The sequence below is a fragment of the Tenrec ecaudatus genome, chromosome 1 (genome assembly GCF_050624435.1).
Source record: "Tenrec ecaudatus isolate mTenEca1 chromosome 1, mTenEca1.hap1, whole genome shotgun sequence".
Classification (NCBI taxonomy): Eukaryota; Metazoa; Chordata; class Mammalia; order Afrosoricida; family Tenrecidae; genus Tenrec; species Tenrec ecaudatus.
The window spans coordinates 164,652,018-164,665,500 of record NC_134530.1 but is presented as its reverse complement, the minus strand read 5'-3'; the positions used below and the strand labels follow the sequence as shown (position 1 = coordinate 164,665,500).

The 13,483-nt window shown below is 55.2% G+C and overlaps 1 protein-coding gene across 3 annotated transcripts in view; it reads left to right on the top strand.

Annotated features, from left to right (window-relative positions):
• KCNN3 (potassium calcium-activated channel subfamily N member 3) overlaps positions 1 to 13,483 on the top strand; it is a 194,719-nt gene that overhangs the window by 108,901 nt on the left and 72,335 nt on the right. For all 3 annotated transcript variants that reach the window (XM_075562542.1, XM_075562552.1, XM_075562547.1), the window contains exon 3: positions 5,468 to 5,886. In XM_075562542.1, coding sequence (XP_075418657.1) covers positions 5,468 to 5,886 — 419 coding nt within the window. The remainder of the gene's footprint in view (positions 1 to 5,467; positions 5,887 to 13,483) is intronic.

The following is a 13,483-nucleotide window of genomic DNA, read 5'->3' as shown; positions in this document are numbered from 1 at the left end:
AGAGAGCTGAATGGACAGAGTGGGTACATCAGCGGGCTCAGACACGACAGTGGGGAGGATGGCACCGCCCTGAGCAGTGTTCCATTCACGTTCTTGTACCTGGGTCATGGCCGCCAACCACAGCAACATGCTGAGACCTGGACGGGGCACCAGGGAAGACAGCCCCTGTTCCTTTGGGGATCCAGCTGTGGACAGTGGGTCCCAGTCCTATTTACACTTGCAAATCACCGAAATCCCAATGTCAGCACCCCCCCCACCTCCCAAATTCCAATTTAAGTGGTCTGGGGTGGGTCCCAGGCATGAGCATTTTTTAAAGCGCCTGGGTGATTCTACTGTGCAGCCAGGTTGAGTACCGTTGGTCTAGAGGGAGAGTCAGACAAAAATCAGGTAAGGAAAAGATGTCCATGACTGAGCTCTGGAAGGGATGGACAGGACACTGAACAAAGAAAGAGCGGGGTGGGGTGGGGGGTTCGTTTCTGGGGTGGCTGGGACAGATGATGACAAACTGATGGCTCACAAGAACGGGGATGTATTGGGGGCCAACATCAGCCTGGCAGCCAGGCGCATTGCTCCTGAGGGCTCTGCGTGGGCCGGACTGTTCCAGTCTCCGCTGGCCTGAGGACAGTCAGCGAGCCTTGGCGTGTGTTGACGTGCTGAAGCATCAGCCCCTAACTCTGCCTTGTCTCCGCATGACTGTCGCTCCTGTGTGTCTCACGGCAGCTTTCCCTGGTTCTACGGACGCCCCTCAGGTGGGATGAGGTCCCCCCTCCTCCTTGGGGTCTGACCTCATGTTAAAGCGCCCCTATGTGCCAGAGTAGACCTGCTCCAGAGGGCTTTCTTGGCTGGGACATTTATGGAAACACATCTCTAGGTCTTTCTCCCACAGAGCAGCTGGTGGATTTGAACCGCCAACCTTGAAGATTGAATTGTTGTAGCACGGGGGTTCCTTAATTGATAGCACCCCACAAACCTTACTTCCAAACAAGGTCACTGTCACCGGTACCAGGGGTTGGGAGGACATGATTCGCTCCACAGGAGTAGGCCAGGCATTAGGTACCCGCAGTCTGAAGGGTGTGAGCTGTGCCTCCGGGGTGAGAAAGGAGAACGTGGCCTTGTGTGTGAAAGCAAGGGAACTGCTGTCCCTTCTGGCAGACCAGGATTCCTGCCCTGGACCCTCTCTTTCAACCTGCAACCTTAAAATATCTACACACACACACACACACACACACACACACACACACTCCCAAACACGCCCAACACACCCAAGGCCATTCCAGTGAGGTGGGCCGGAGCAAGGGTGCAATTGGCTCAGCGGTGGTTTGAGGTCATTGAGTCAATTGCAACCCATAGAAACCCCATGTGGCAAAGTCGAACTGCCAATCGGCTTATCGTGGTTGTTACCTGCAGGGAAGCAGAGGACCAGGGTCAAAACCCTCCAACCTTCCAGCACGTTGCCACTGAGCCACTAGGGATTTTTATTCCCACGATCCAAAACAAAATAAGAAAAACCAACAACCTCAAACTCACTGCCATCAAGTGGGTGCCGACTCACCGCGACCTGCAGGACAGGGCAGAACTGCCCCTGTGTGTTTCTGAGACGGTGACTCATTGCGGGAGCAGAGCGCCCGTCTTCCTCCCTCGCTCCATGATGGAGAGGTGGGGAACAGGCTCGGGGAAGCCATGCGTCCCCACCTGAGCTCACCAGCTCATTACTACAGTCCAGCTCACCAGCCTCCAACACGAGGGCTCCCCCACAACCTTGAGTTGCCCTCACCCCACCCATGACAGGAAAGGGAAACAGAAGCAGCACCCCTGAGAGGCTGGAGGGTGCCACCACCCTGGACCCGCACCAAACCTTCCTGCCAAGCTGGGCAGAGCTGCGATGTGCCCGACATACAACCTGTAGCTCAAATCACGCACAATCCCCAGTGCCCACCAAGGAACCAGAGGACCGTTACTCTACCTCAGTCCTCCGCCCAGAGGGAACCCAGTTACCATAGCAACCGGATGCCATTCTTAGTTACAGGGCCGATGGTTCTAATTTTGTATGGGCAGAGTTTGGCCAGACTTGGCCTGTCGGGTGGCAATTAGGGGCAGAGGGGAACCTTCGGACAGCTAGTAGGTCTTTCTGCGACCGGAAAGACCCAGGCTTTCCTGCTGGGTCAGGGGGCTGCCCCCGCGGGGACTCCCTCCCGCTCGGAGGTGGCTGTGATGGCTGTTGCCTGACTGTGAGCCACAGTGCAGCCTCCGGTGATGAAAGGCAGCTGTGCCAGAGGGTTCTGAGGCTGGCACCTTCTCTGGAGCAGCCTGCCAGATCTCCCACGGAGTCTCTGGGTGGGTGGGTGGGTACCAGCAACCTTTTGCTTAAAGGCTGAGAACTGATCCACTGCTCCCCCACCCCCCGGGGTCTTCTTGTTCAGAAACGACACTTTCTGAATCAGGGCAGCCCCAGGGCTTGTTGCTTCCCCGTCACCCTGACCTGCGCAGTGAGGGCTGTGCTCAGCGCTGTCTCCCTTCACCGAGAACGCTCCAGCCCCAGGCTGACAGACGACCTTCAGCCAGTGTTGTTTGCCTGGATGGACATTTGTCACTTGTGAGATTCTCTGCCAGCAGCAGCTCCCTGTGGCCCTCGGAGCAGGGTGCGCACTGAGAGGGCTGGGGCAGTCAGACAGCCAGGGTTGCTGGCGAGGGATGGGTTGGTCACAAACACCCCGGGTGCCCAACACAGGCCCCAGGTCTCAGGCCCTGCAAGAGCAAGATCGCAGAGCCGCCTCACTGCTCTGTGGGCACCCTGGTGGCGCAGTGGTAGAAGTGTTGGACTGCCAACCACCAGGTCCATGGTTCAAACCCACTAGCCCTGCTCTGTAAAGATATGCAGCCGTAGGAGCCCCGGGCAGTTCTCTTTTGTCCTGTGGGGGGCGCTGTGAGTTGGATGGAGTATGCTTGCAGAGCATTGACTCTGTGCAGCCATGATTCGGTGGCCTCCATGTAGCATCACCCTGATGGAGAGACTGCAGCCCAGAGATGCGGAGTCATCTGCCCAAGATCACACGGCTCATTCATGTTCACATGCAGATAGTCTGGCCTCAGAGCCCCCATTACTGACATCCAGTTGCACTGAGAGCAAAGGACTACCCCAAGCATGTTGCCGGCCCCCTTCTCTGAATGGCACTGTCAGGTAAGGCAATCGATGGTTCAAATCCTCCAGCCGCTCCTGGAGAGAGATGAGCCTGTCTGTCCTGTGGAGATCGATGGTCTCAGACACAATCCTCTAGAGCAGTGTTCTCCCCCTTCCACATGCCGCCACTCTCTCCTACAGCTCCTCATGTGGTGGGGACCCCAACCATGACATTATTTCCGTTGCTACTTTATCACCGTCATTTTGCTACTGTGATGAGTCGCCATGTAAATAGCTGGTAGGCAGGATGTATTTTCATTGTTATATATTGAACATCATTCAAGCATAGTGATGACTCACAAAACAGTATGTAATTCTATATTGTGAAATATTTATTTCTAAGGACAAATAAATGAACTTTTGTCTCGAAGCTGGTGTAGTATGGGTAACCGTCTTAAAACAACAGTAAACTCCATTGCTACATTTTGCGACAGTGTGCGTAAAAAGCCAAGGTCAGTGGGAAGGCTGAGATAGAGGAGCGGTGTCTTGGTTCCTAGGACCTTCGGTAGTATGTGCTTTCCGATGGTCTTAGGTGACCCCTGTGAAAACCCCTGCTACTCTACAGGGTCCCTGTGAGTCGGAGCAAGGAGCCCTGGTGGCCTAGGTTGGGCTTCTAACCAGAAGGCCCCCAGTTTGAACCCACCCGCTACTCTGCAGGGGGAAGGTGAGGCCGTCTGCTGCCATGCAGACTCACAGCCTCCGACACCACGGGGCTGTCCCACCTTGTCTGGTAGGGTTGCTCTGACTCCATGGCAGAAGGTGGCGGTGGTTGCTTTTCTTCTCTGAATAGAGGCAGGAATATCTGCCCACACTGTGGGCTGCCCCATCCCTGGGCCTTGCTCCCCGCCTGGCCTGGACCAGGGACTGGGGATGTACATTGCTTGATTTCTCTTCATTGTAAATTAGGGGGGTGTTTACATTTCAAATGATTACTTTTGCATTCCACAATCCAAACCCCTCATCCAACCCTCCAGCAGCCAGGCCCCATCTACTCCGCTCCTCCACTCCCCATGGACCACCGTCTTCCATGTCACCCTACTCAGTGTCCGTCAGCAGCCAGCCCCTTGCCCTATCCCCCGGGCTCTCCTGTCTCTCCCCCACTTCCCGAAGCCTCCCAAATCTGTTTCTCTGGGAGACAAGTCTTGATCTTGCCCTCGCCGCTGAGATCAGTGGTCTCCTATCATATATCTGTCCTTTGAGGATGGACTCATTTTACTCTGCATCATGTTCTCCAGGCCCGTCCATGTCAGGAGAGGTTTCAGGATTCCGGCCACTGTTTCTCAGGAGCCCTGGTGGTGAAGTGGTTATGTGTTAGGTTGCTGACAGCAAGGTCAACAGTTCGAAACTACCAGCCGCTCGCTCCTCGAGAGAATGTCAGGGCTTTCTACTCCCACGCAGAGTGACAGTTGCGGAAGCCCACAGGGGCCGCCCTGGCCTGTCCTACGGGGTTGCCGCACTAGATGGCTACCGATCGTGCTCACGTCCTCACCTGTCTGTTGGCCTCTTGGATGCCATTCTTGGTGAGCTGCCTGTTGGCGTCCTTTGCCCATTTCTCAATTGGGTTGTTAGCCTTTTTCTCTTTGAGGCGTTGCAGTGCGCTATAGAGTTTAGAGATTAGTCCCTTGTCCACTGTGTGATGTCAAAAAAATTGCCCACAGGTCGTGGGCTCTCCTTTTACTCTTGCGACGAAGCCCTGTGATGCTCATAAATGCCTTACATGTAGTGGGTCCCAGTCACCTGTTTGTCATCTACTGTGTGTGTCACCTTCGCTATCTTGCATAACGTAGCTGCCCGGTGCGGCCCTTAACTGTGCGCCCGTTTTCTCACTGGTGGTCCTGGTAGCTCTGGGATTTACAGTCCGGTCTTTGATCCATCCCAGGTTTGTTTTTCTGCACGGGTCTCCACGGGTACAGATGGAGAGTCAGCCCATCCACCTACAGACAAAGGGCCCAAAGCACTAACCGGGAAAGAGCCGGTCTCGTCGACCAATGGTGCGGGCAGAATTGGGAGGCGCGTTTCTAACCTGCTGTTAGCCTTCTCACCCTCAGCAAACAGCCAGCTTGGGGGCTGAGCATCTTGGAGCTGGAAGGGACCTTGAGAAGCAGTTCACAGGGGAGGAAACTGAGGCCCTGAGAGTGGAAGTGCCAGTCAGGGCCTGAGCTCAGGGCTCCCGGCCCCCGGTCCAGGACGCCCGTGACATAGACGAGCCTGCCCCATTCTCCCCTGCCCACCCCACCTGCCCCTCCCCACTCCGTCCTGGCCACACTAACGGCCTGTTTGTCCTGCCAGCTCTTCGTGATCGACAACGGCGCGGACGACTGGCGGATAGCCATGACCTACGAGCGCATCCTCTACATCAGCCTGGAGATGCTGGTGTGCGCCATCCACCCTATTCCCGGAGAGTACAAGTTCTTCTGGAACGCGCGCCTGGCCTTCTCCTACACGCCCTCGCGGACCGAGGCGGACGTGGACATCATCCTGTCCATCCCCATGTTCCTGCGCCTGTACCTGATCGCCCGCGTGATGCTGCTGCACAGCAAGCTCTTCACCGACGCCTCGTCCCGCAGCATCGGCGCCCTCAACAAGATCAACTTCAACACGCGCTTCGTCATGAAGACCCTCATGACCATCTGCCCCGGCACGGTGCTGCTGGTGTTCAGTATCTCGCTGTGGATCATTGCTGCCTGGACTGTCCGCGTCTGCGAAAGGTATTCCGTGGGGGCGCTCCACCCGGGCCTCTGAGCACAGAGCCTGTGCGGGCACGGGGAGGGGAGGAGGAGCAGGGGGTGATGGACCAACGGAAGAGGCAGGCACCCCAGAGGACGGGGCGGGCCGAGAGGGGGCTGAATGTGAGCTGAGACAGTGAAACATTGGAACCCAGGTAAGCTGGGGGGCGGGGTGAACCCACCTCTTGGGGGTCAGGGCGGGGGTTGCTTTCAGAAGTTTGTGGAGACTTGGGACTGCGCTTCATGGGATTTCCTCCACAAACCTTTTGAAGCCGCCTCGTATGAGATTCCTGATGGTCTGTTTCCATCTCATAAACTGACACATCAAAGCGGCCTGGCTGTGTAGTAGTGAACCCCGACTCAAAGAATCATACTTGGCGAGTTCCAGGGGTGTCTGTCTCTTCTCCCTCTTGGAGATTCCCAGGCTCTGGGAAGTCCTGCAGTAATGAAACGGGGTTCCGTTGGGTTGAGTCCGGAGTGTCCCCCAAAAACATTCCCAACGCAAGCCCTTTGGAGCCTCCTGCACCGCCTATCGATACCCCCGCCCTCAACACTGGGTCCGTAGGCCGGCGGCACCAGCGTCGGTGGGGCCCTTGTTAGCAAGCAAGATCTCAGTCCTCAACGCAGACTGCAGACGCTCAGTGTCTGTGCTAACCTGCCTCCCCGGGAGTCGATCCACCAGAAAGCCTGAGCAGTGCCGGCCTGCTGGGACGCTGTAGAGGTGCTGGTTTAGGAGGACCCCACCTGCTGGAGGCTGGACAGTGGTTGGTGGGAGAGAAGGGAAGGTGGCCGACAAGATGGCCAAGGCCAAGGCTCCAGCACACGGCCTGGGCTGCTTCAGGGCCCCGTGAACTGCCAGTATCAAGACCCAGGGTCCAGACTGTGGCCCTCTCCCCCTCCTGCCGTCCTCAAGCTGCAGTGGGTGGCTGGCTCCCCTCCCTTTCCATCTGCCTCTGGGCATGCCTGTTAATCTGCTTTTTGCGACACCTGGTTTAGAAAACCAGGCTCTGACCCCAAGTAGCTCAAATCCCTGGGACAAGTCACTTAACCTCGTGGGTCTGTTTCCGCACTGTAAAGTTAAGGTCCCTTGAGACAGTTAAGGTCCCGTCTTCGGAGGGAGATGGTCTGGCTGTTCTCACGTGGAGACAAGCCAAGCGCTCCACGTGGCTGACACAGATCCCGCGGTTACACGTCACAATGTGGTGCCAGCTGTTCCCGGCATACCAGTGCCCAGCAGGAGGAAGCAGGCACGAGAAGCCTGGAAAAGCTTAGCCTGGCAGCCTCTCAGAGGGGTGCGCTGAACCATACCCCCTCTTGTACTGGGTGTTCTGTGGCAGCAAGAGAAGAGCCTCTGAGGCTGGCAGGGTTGGCCCCCAAGAGTCTTGTGGTCTCAGGAGATGCTCTGCCCATTCAGAGCATCTGGTAGGACCCACCACCAGAAGCTGCCGTCACAACACCTGCTCCAAGAGAGACCACCCGCCACTGTGCTTGGTGACCCTTCTGTGGTAAACAGACGCTCCTTCTGCCACAGAGGGCATGGGTGTGCTCAGATGCCGGCCCCAAACACCTCCTGGCCCTCATAGCTGAGCAGCACTGGGCCCTCCCCTTCACCTCCCTGGGCCTCAGTTCTCACATCTGTAAACTGGGGGTGATCCTGCCCGCTTTGCAGAGTTTACGGCTCGCACCAGATAGGTAAATTTTGTAAACTGACTACTGCAGGGTCGGAAACTAAAAACTCCAAACGCAAACTCACTGCCATCGAGTCAGTTCCAACTCATAGCAACCTTCTAGAGCAGAGCAGAACCAGCTCTGTGGGTTTCCAAGACTGTGACTCTTCATGGGAGCTGGAAACCTCATCTTTCTCCCTCAGAGCAGCTGCTGGTTTTGAACTGCTGACCTTGTGGTTCGACGCTCAACTCATAACCCATCACCCCACCATGAACCCTGCGTGGTAGCAATGGTGAAACGGAATCATACCATAGGGGCCTTTATAACTTCTGGAGGAAGTCTTGTCCTGCCTTCTTGTCCCTGAAAGGAATCAGCTCCTACGGCAGGCGGGAATGACCTAGCATCCTTCCGTCTTCCTTCCTGATTGATCCAAGCCACGTTTTCTAACAACAACAGCTGGATTTGCGTCATCCGTCAAGGTGTCGGAAGCTATCCATATCCATTTCCTCCCGCGGCCTGCGCATCAATCCTGTTTGGCGTGCATGGCCACCCCCTTTGCGCACAGAACAAAACACCTGCATGGGAGTTTTGTGTATTGAACCTGTCACGCGTGTGGGTGAGTCTATTTGACACTGGGGAAAGAAAGGATGCTTCAAAGTCCGTGCTTTGCAAAGCGGTGGCATATTCTTCAGAGTCGAATGGCCCTTCACGGTGTCTTGCTGGGCGGGACAAACTGCCCCCTCTCTCCCCAGGCATCACTCATGGGCTCCCACTGAAGCCAAGCCAGAGGGACAGGGACAGAACAAAGTCCTCCTGGCACTTCCCATGGTTCCTGTGTCCAGGACATCTGACTGAAGCATGTCTGCCCCAGTCCAAAGCGTGGTAGATTAAAGCGTGGTAGACGATGTCAGTGCGCCTGGTTAGGGGGGCGCTCACCCCGCGTCAAAGGACCACTAGTGGGAACCAGGGTTAAGTCCTTGTCTGCTTGCCAAAGTGCTGGTGGTTTGAATCCACCCTTGGGAGAAACACCAGCAGTCTACTCCTGGGATTCTAGCAGAGAAACCCCAGTTCTATTCTGCTTGGTGGGGTCAGTAGGAGCTGAACTTCACTTGGTGATAGCTAACCACCACCACTCTGTGCTCCTTGAGCCGTGGTGACGGCGACCGTCACAGCTAGCTCAGAGTCCCACTCCGGGATCTGCCTTCAGCTCTCCAGGCTCCAGTCCCTTCCCAGTGGTGGCTGCTTCCTCAATGGCTTGTCCGTGCTGGGGTGGGGGGGGGACGCGGGCCGGGGAGGGGTGTTCTCAGTATGCAGGATGTGGCTGCTAGGCATTCCAGCTTCAGAGACCCTTGAGGGTCCCCCTGAGCCTGTTCCGGTAAACCTCCAGACAATGCCCGGGGCCTCAGAGCCATGCTCCCAGCCAGCTCCCAGGACGTGGCTCTGGGACACCTGGTGTGTCCCAGTCTGGTCCACCCCCTTCTCTCTCGCAGACCGCCTTTCCTGAGACGCCAGCTAAACGGGCCCTGGTCCTTCCTACATGTCACCTCATGAGGTTGGCGGGAGCTCTGAGAAAAGAGCCCCCACCAAACACTGAACTGACTCTGGAATCAGAGGGTGCTTGGGGCGGGGGGGCAAACCTGGGATAAAGGTGGGAGGGTTGCGCAGAAAAGATGACCTTGATTCTATTTGTCCTTGATCTGATTTGTGCTGACTCTGTCCCCCGAGGCATCAGGGAGAGAAAGCCGCTTGTCCGGTTTGTGCGTGTGTGTGTGTGCTTGTGTGTGTGTGTGTGCTTGTGTGTGTGTGTGTGTGTGTGTGTGTGCGTGTGTGTGTACGCTTGTGTGTGAGTGTGTGTGCTTGTGTGTGTGCGTGTGCTTGTCCGGTGTGTGTGTGCGTGTGTGTGTGCGTGTGTGTGTGTGTTTGTCCGGTGTGTGTGTGTGTGTGTGTGTGTGTGTGTCTCCAGGTGGCTGCATCAGGAGGACTTCACTCTGCGTGGTGTACACACTCCCTCCCCAAGTTGCTATGGCAGGGCCCTTTCCAGCAAGATGCATTTTAAAGACTATTTTTTTAAATCATCTCTTGGATTGGCTTTTATGTGACAGGAAAGGCCCTCACATGCCCTCCTCCCAAGGAGGGACAGGCCGTCTGGAATCCCCAGCACAGCCGCGGTTACGAGGAGGGCAGGGAGGACAGTGGGCTTGGTTTCCAGGGCCCCCGGAGGCACTCCGTCATGGGTTCTGAGGCCTGCCAGTGTGTTTCTCGGCATTCTCCGGAATCCTCCAGGCCGCGCACCTGCCTCCCACAGGCCTCCCAGAGCCATCCCAGGAACCTCCTCAGGAAGTGCTGTCACACGCCAAGCTCCGGGCACCTCCAAGGTTGGGAATGTTGGCTTTCCTGGCTCCTCCTTCAGGCCCCCCGCCAGCTCACCTCTGTGTGTGTGTGTGTGTGTGTGTGTGTGTGTGTGTGTGTGTGTGTCCGAGAGGAGTCGTGGCCTCCATCTGTTAGTGCCATGGGCTGAGTCTCGCCATCCCCGGCCTCGGTGTGTAAGCGACCTTCCCCCTTTTCCTTCATGTCCTCTTCCCTCCCGAGGCTCCAGGCTCCCCAGCCAGGATGTCTCCTCACCCAGGACTTCCCCTCATCAGCCACTGGGCTGTTCCGGGATTTCCAGGATGTGTCTTTGCTTGCGTACAAAGGGGGCATTAGTTTCTGGACACTTGGCCCCGTGAAGCGGGGAGGAAAGCCACCCGTGACCCATTCTTCCTCTCCTTAAAACAGCCTCCACGTCCATCGAGAGGAAATTGGACAAGAGAGTCCCTTCCTTCGCCCTCTCTGGTCCCTGTCACAGACATAACCATGTCTCATCAACCAGGAGCCAGGGAGCTTCGAGGGAGGGAGGGAGGGAAGGAAGGAAGGAAGTCGTTCCCTGGGACTTCAGTCTCGGGAGACATCAGGAGGGCCATCTCAGAAGGCCGCATGTTGTTTCTATGGAGCTGGAAGCTGCCAGGAGGAGAAGAGTCTGCGACCCTGTGCCTGGCACCGTGGTTCCTCATGGGCTCTTGGCCTTGAGGCACGGCCCCCAGTGGGCAGCGTGTGTGCAGGACACACTAGGAGTAGGAGAAGAAATGACTCAAGTCTCTATTCCCAGTGACTTTGATCTAATGACAGGTATGCCCTCCTGATCATTGACCTACAGGTGACCAGTCGTACCTGTGTGTAATTTCTAGTCAAGATGCCCAGAGCAGGGGGTACGTGCTCATAACGTTCTCACTGGTAGGAGTCCAAGATTTTAAAAGTTGGGCTGCCACTGGCTTAGGGCCTCAGTAGCCTTGTCATGATTAGATACTTTCAAGTTGGTACCCACTCCTGGCCACTCACAGTACAACCGATGGACACACTGCCAGCCGGCCCTGAGCCGTCCTCACACCCATTCCTCTGATTGTGTCCATCGCTGCATCCGCGGTGTCCATCCATGCCATTTGGGGTCTTCCTCTCATCAACGAGCCTCTACTTGACCACGCATGTGGTCCTTCTCCAGCGGCTGGGCCTTCCTGATGACAGCTCCAGAGCACATGAGGTGAAGTCTCACCAGCCTTGCTTCTAAGACACATTCTTTCAACACAGACTTCCAGGTTCTTCCGGCGGCCAGCGGTGAATTCACAATCTGTCACCAAAACCATAGTTCAAGGGCCCCATCCTTCTTCTCTTTCTAAGCGTTCATTGCCCAGCTTCCACCTGCATCCGAGGCCGTTGAACATCCCGTGCCTGGATGGCTGTGCCTTGGTCTTCAAAGCAACACCTTCACCCGTTCACACCTGCAAAGGAGCTCTTTGCAACAGGTGTGCCAATGTAAGCCTTCCCTCTCTTCCTGCCTGCTGCTTCCATAGCCGGTCGTTGTGGGTCCACGTGAAAGGAATGCTTTGACAACCTCACCTTCCCTGCTTAGCAGGATGTTGCTGCTTGGCCCAGTTGTGAGGGTTCCTGTCTGCTTTGTGTTGGCTTATAATCTATTCTGCAGGCTGCAGTCTGCGATCTTCATCGCTAAGTGCTTCCGGTTTTCGGCAAGCCAAGTTGTATCACCTGCATATTATAGGTTGTTACCGAATCGTTCTCTGATCCTCACGCCACATTCTTCTTCCTGTAGTCCAACGTCTCTGATTATTTTCCCATCATACAGATTGAATACTGTGTTAGTCTGGGTAGACTAGAGAAACAAAGTTCATAAGCACTCATATTTTATAAGAGAGAGTTTTATATGAAGGATAATTTTACATTAATTATCCCAACCCAGTCCAGTCCAAGCCCATAAATCTGACATTAGCCCCTATGTCCAACATCAATCTACAAAGTCCTCCTCAAACTCACAAAACACATGCAATGACGCCAACTGCAGGAGGAAAGTTGAATCGGTGAGTGTGTAAGCATTTCAGCGCTGGCACAGTTCTCCACGCGGCTTCTCCAGCACCCAGGGCTGCATCAGGGTAGGTCCATACGGCTTCTCCTCAGGGATTTCTCAAAGGAAGTGAGCCTTGCCAGCTGAGGCAGAGAACTGGCTAAGGCAGCTGCACCCTGGTCCGACCATCAGAGAGCATGAGACAAGAAAGGCGAGGCTCGCCGAGCCATTTATCTCTTTGCCCTTTAATTAATCCCACACGTGTTCATTGGCCATGTTGGCACAATAAACCTTAACTCTCACAGACTGCATCCCTGAAACCATCTTTCCTGATGTTAGAGACCGCAGCGTCCCTTTGTTTTTGCATCTCTTCGGTGGTCTGTTCAAACAATACCTTGTGGTCTATGTCCAGGTTTCCTGTGAGCGCCATACCGTGTTCGGGAATTCCCTTCTTCACAATGTTACCCTTAATTGGCTATGACCCACACCATCGAATGACTTTTGTATGGTCAATGAAACACAACTCAACATCTTCCTGAAAACCTCTACGCTCAGCCCAGATTCATCAGGAACCAAGGAATGATATTCCTGCTTCCGTGTCTTCTTCCGAACCCAGCTTGAGTCTCTGGCAGTTTCCCTGTCAATGAACTGCTGCTACAACTGTTTTTGCAGTTACCTTCAACAACATTTTGCCTGTGTGTGACGCTAACAACACTGTCTGCTAGTTTCTGGATTCAGTGAGGTCCGCCTTCTTCCTGATGGACACGCACACGGAACCCTGCCATTGGTTGGCCTGGGAGTCACCTTTCAGGTTTCCTGCCATGGACAAGCCACACGTCCGGTGCGGCATTCCTTTGTTGAAGCATCTCAACTGGGGTTCCTTCCGTGTCCGGAGCCTGTTTTCCACCCATGTCCTCAGTACAATTTGGACTTCTTCCTTCAGTATGATCCGGGGACAGTGACTCTGCATTCCTTCCATCTTCGTTGGGTGCTTCCTGCCTTGAGCCTGGATCTTTCTTCAGTGCTTTCAGCTCGACAGAGCCACGTCGCCATCCCTTCGGGTTTGCCACCGGCAGGTCTCACGCACGTTTCCTGATCATTCCTTCCTTTGTCTTCCCCAGCCACCCTTGGCAACCTCTGCTCAACTCTCCCCCACCATCATGTCTTCCTTTGCGTTTCAAAGGAGCCATATTCAAGAGCAGGTTTCAGGGTCTCCCCTGACATCATGTTGATCTTCCGCTTCCTGTCTTTTTAAATAACCTTCTGGGGTCTTCATATATGGTGCCTTTGATGTCATCCCGCCACTCGATGGGTCTCCACTCCTTCGTGTAAACTGGCCATGGTTTCTAAATTCAGAGGGAAGATACTCAGGGTCGTATGATGGCTCTCAGGAACATGCTTTGATATTCTTCAGCTTGAACTTGAACTTTTGTATGCACAACCCCCCTACCCCACCCCCAAAATAATAACCACCCAAACACGTTACCTGGAAGTTGATTCCAACTCGGGATTTTACAGGCC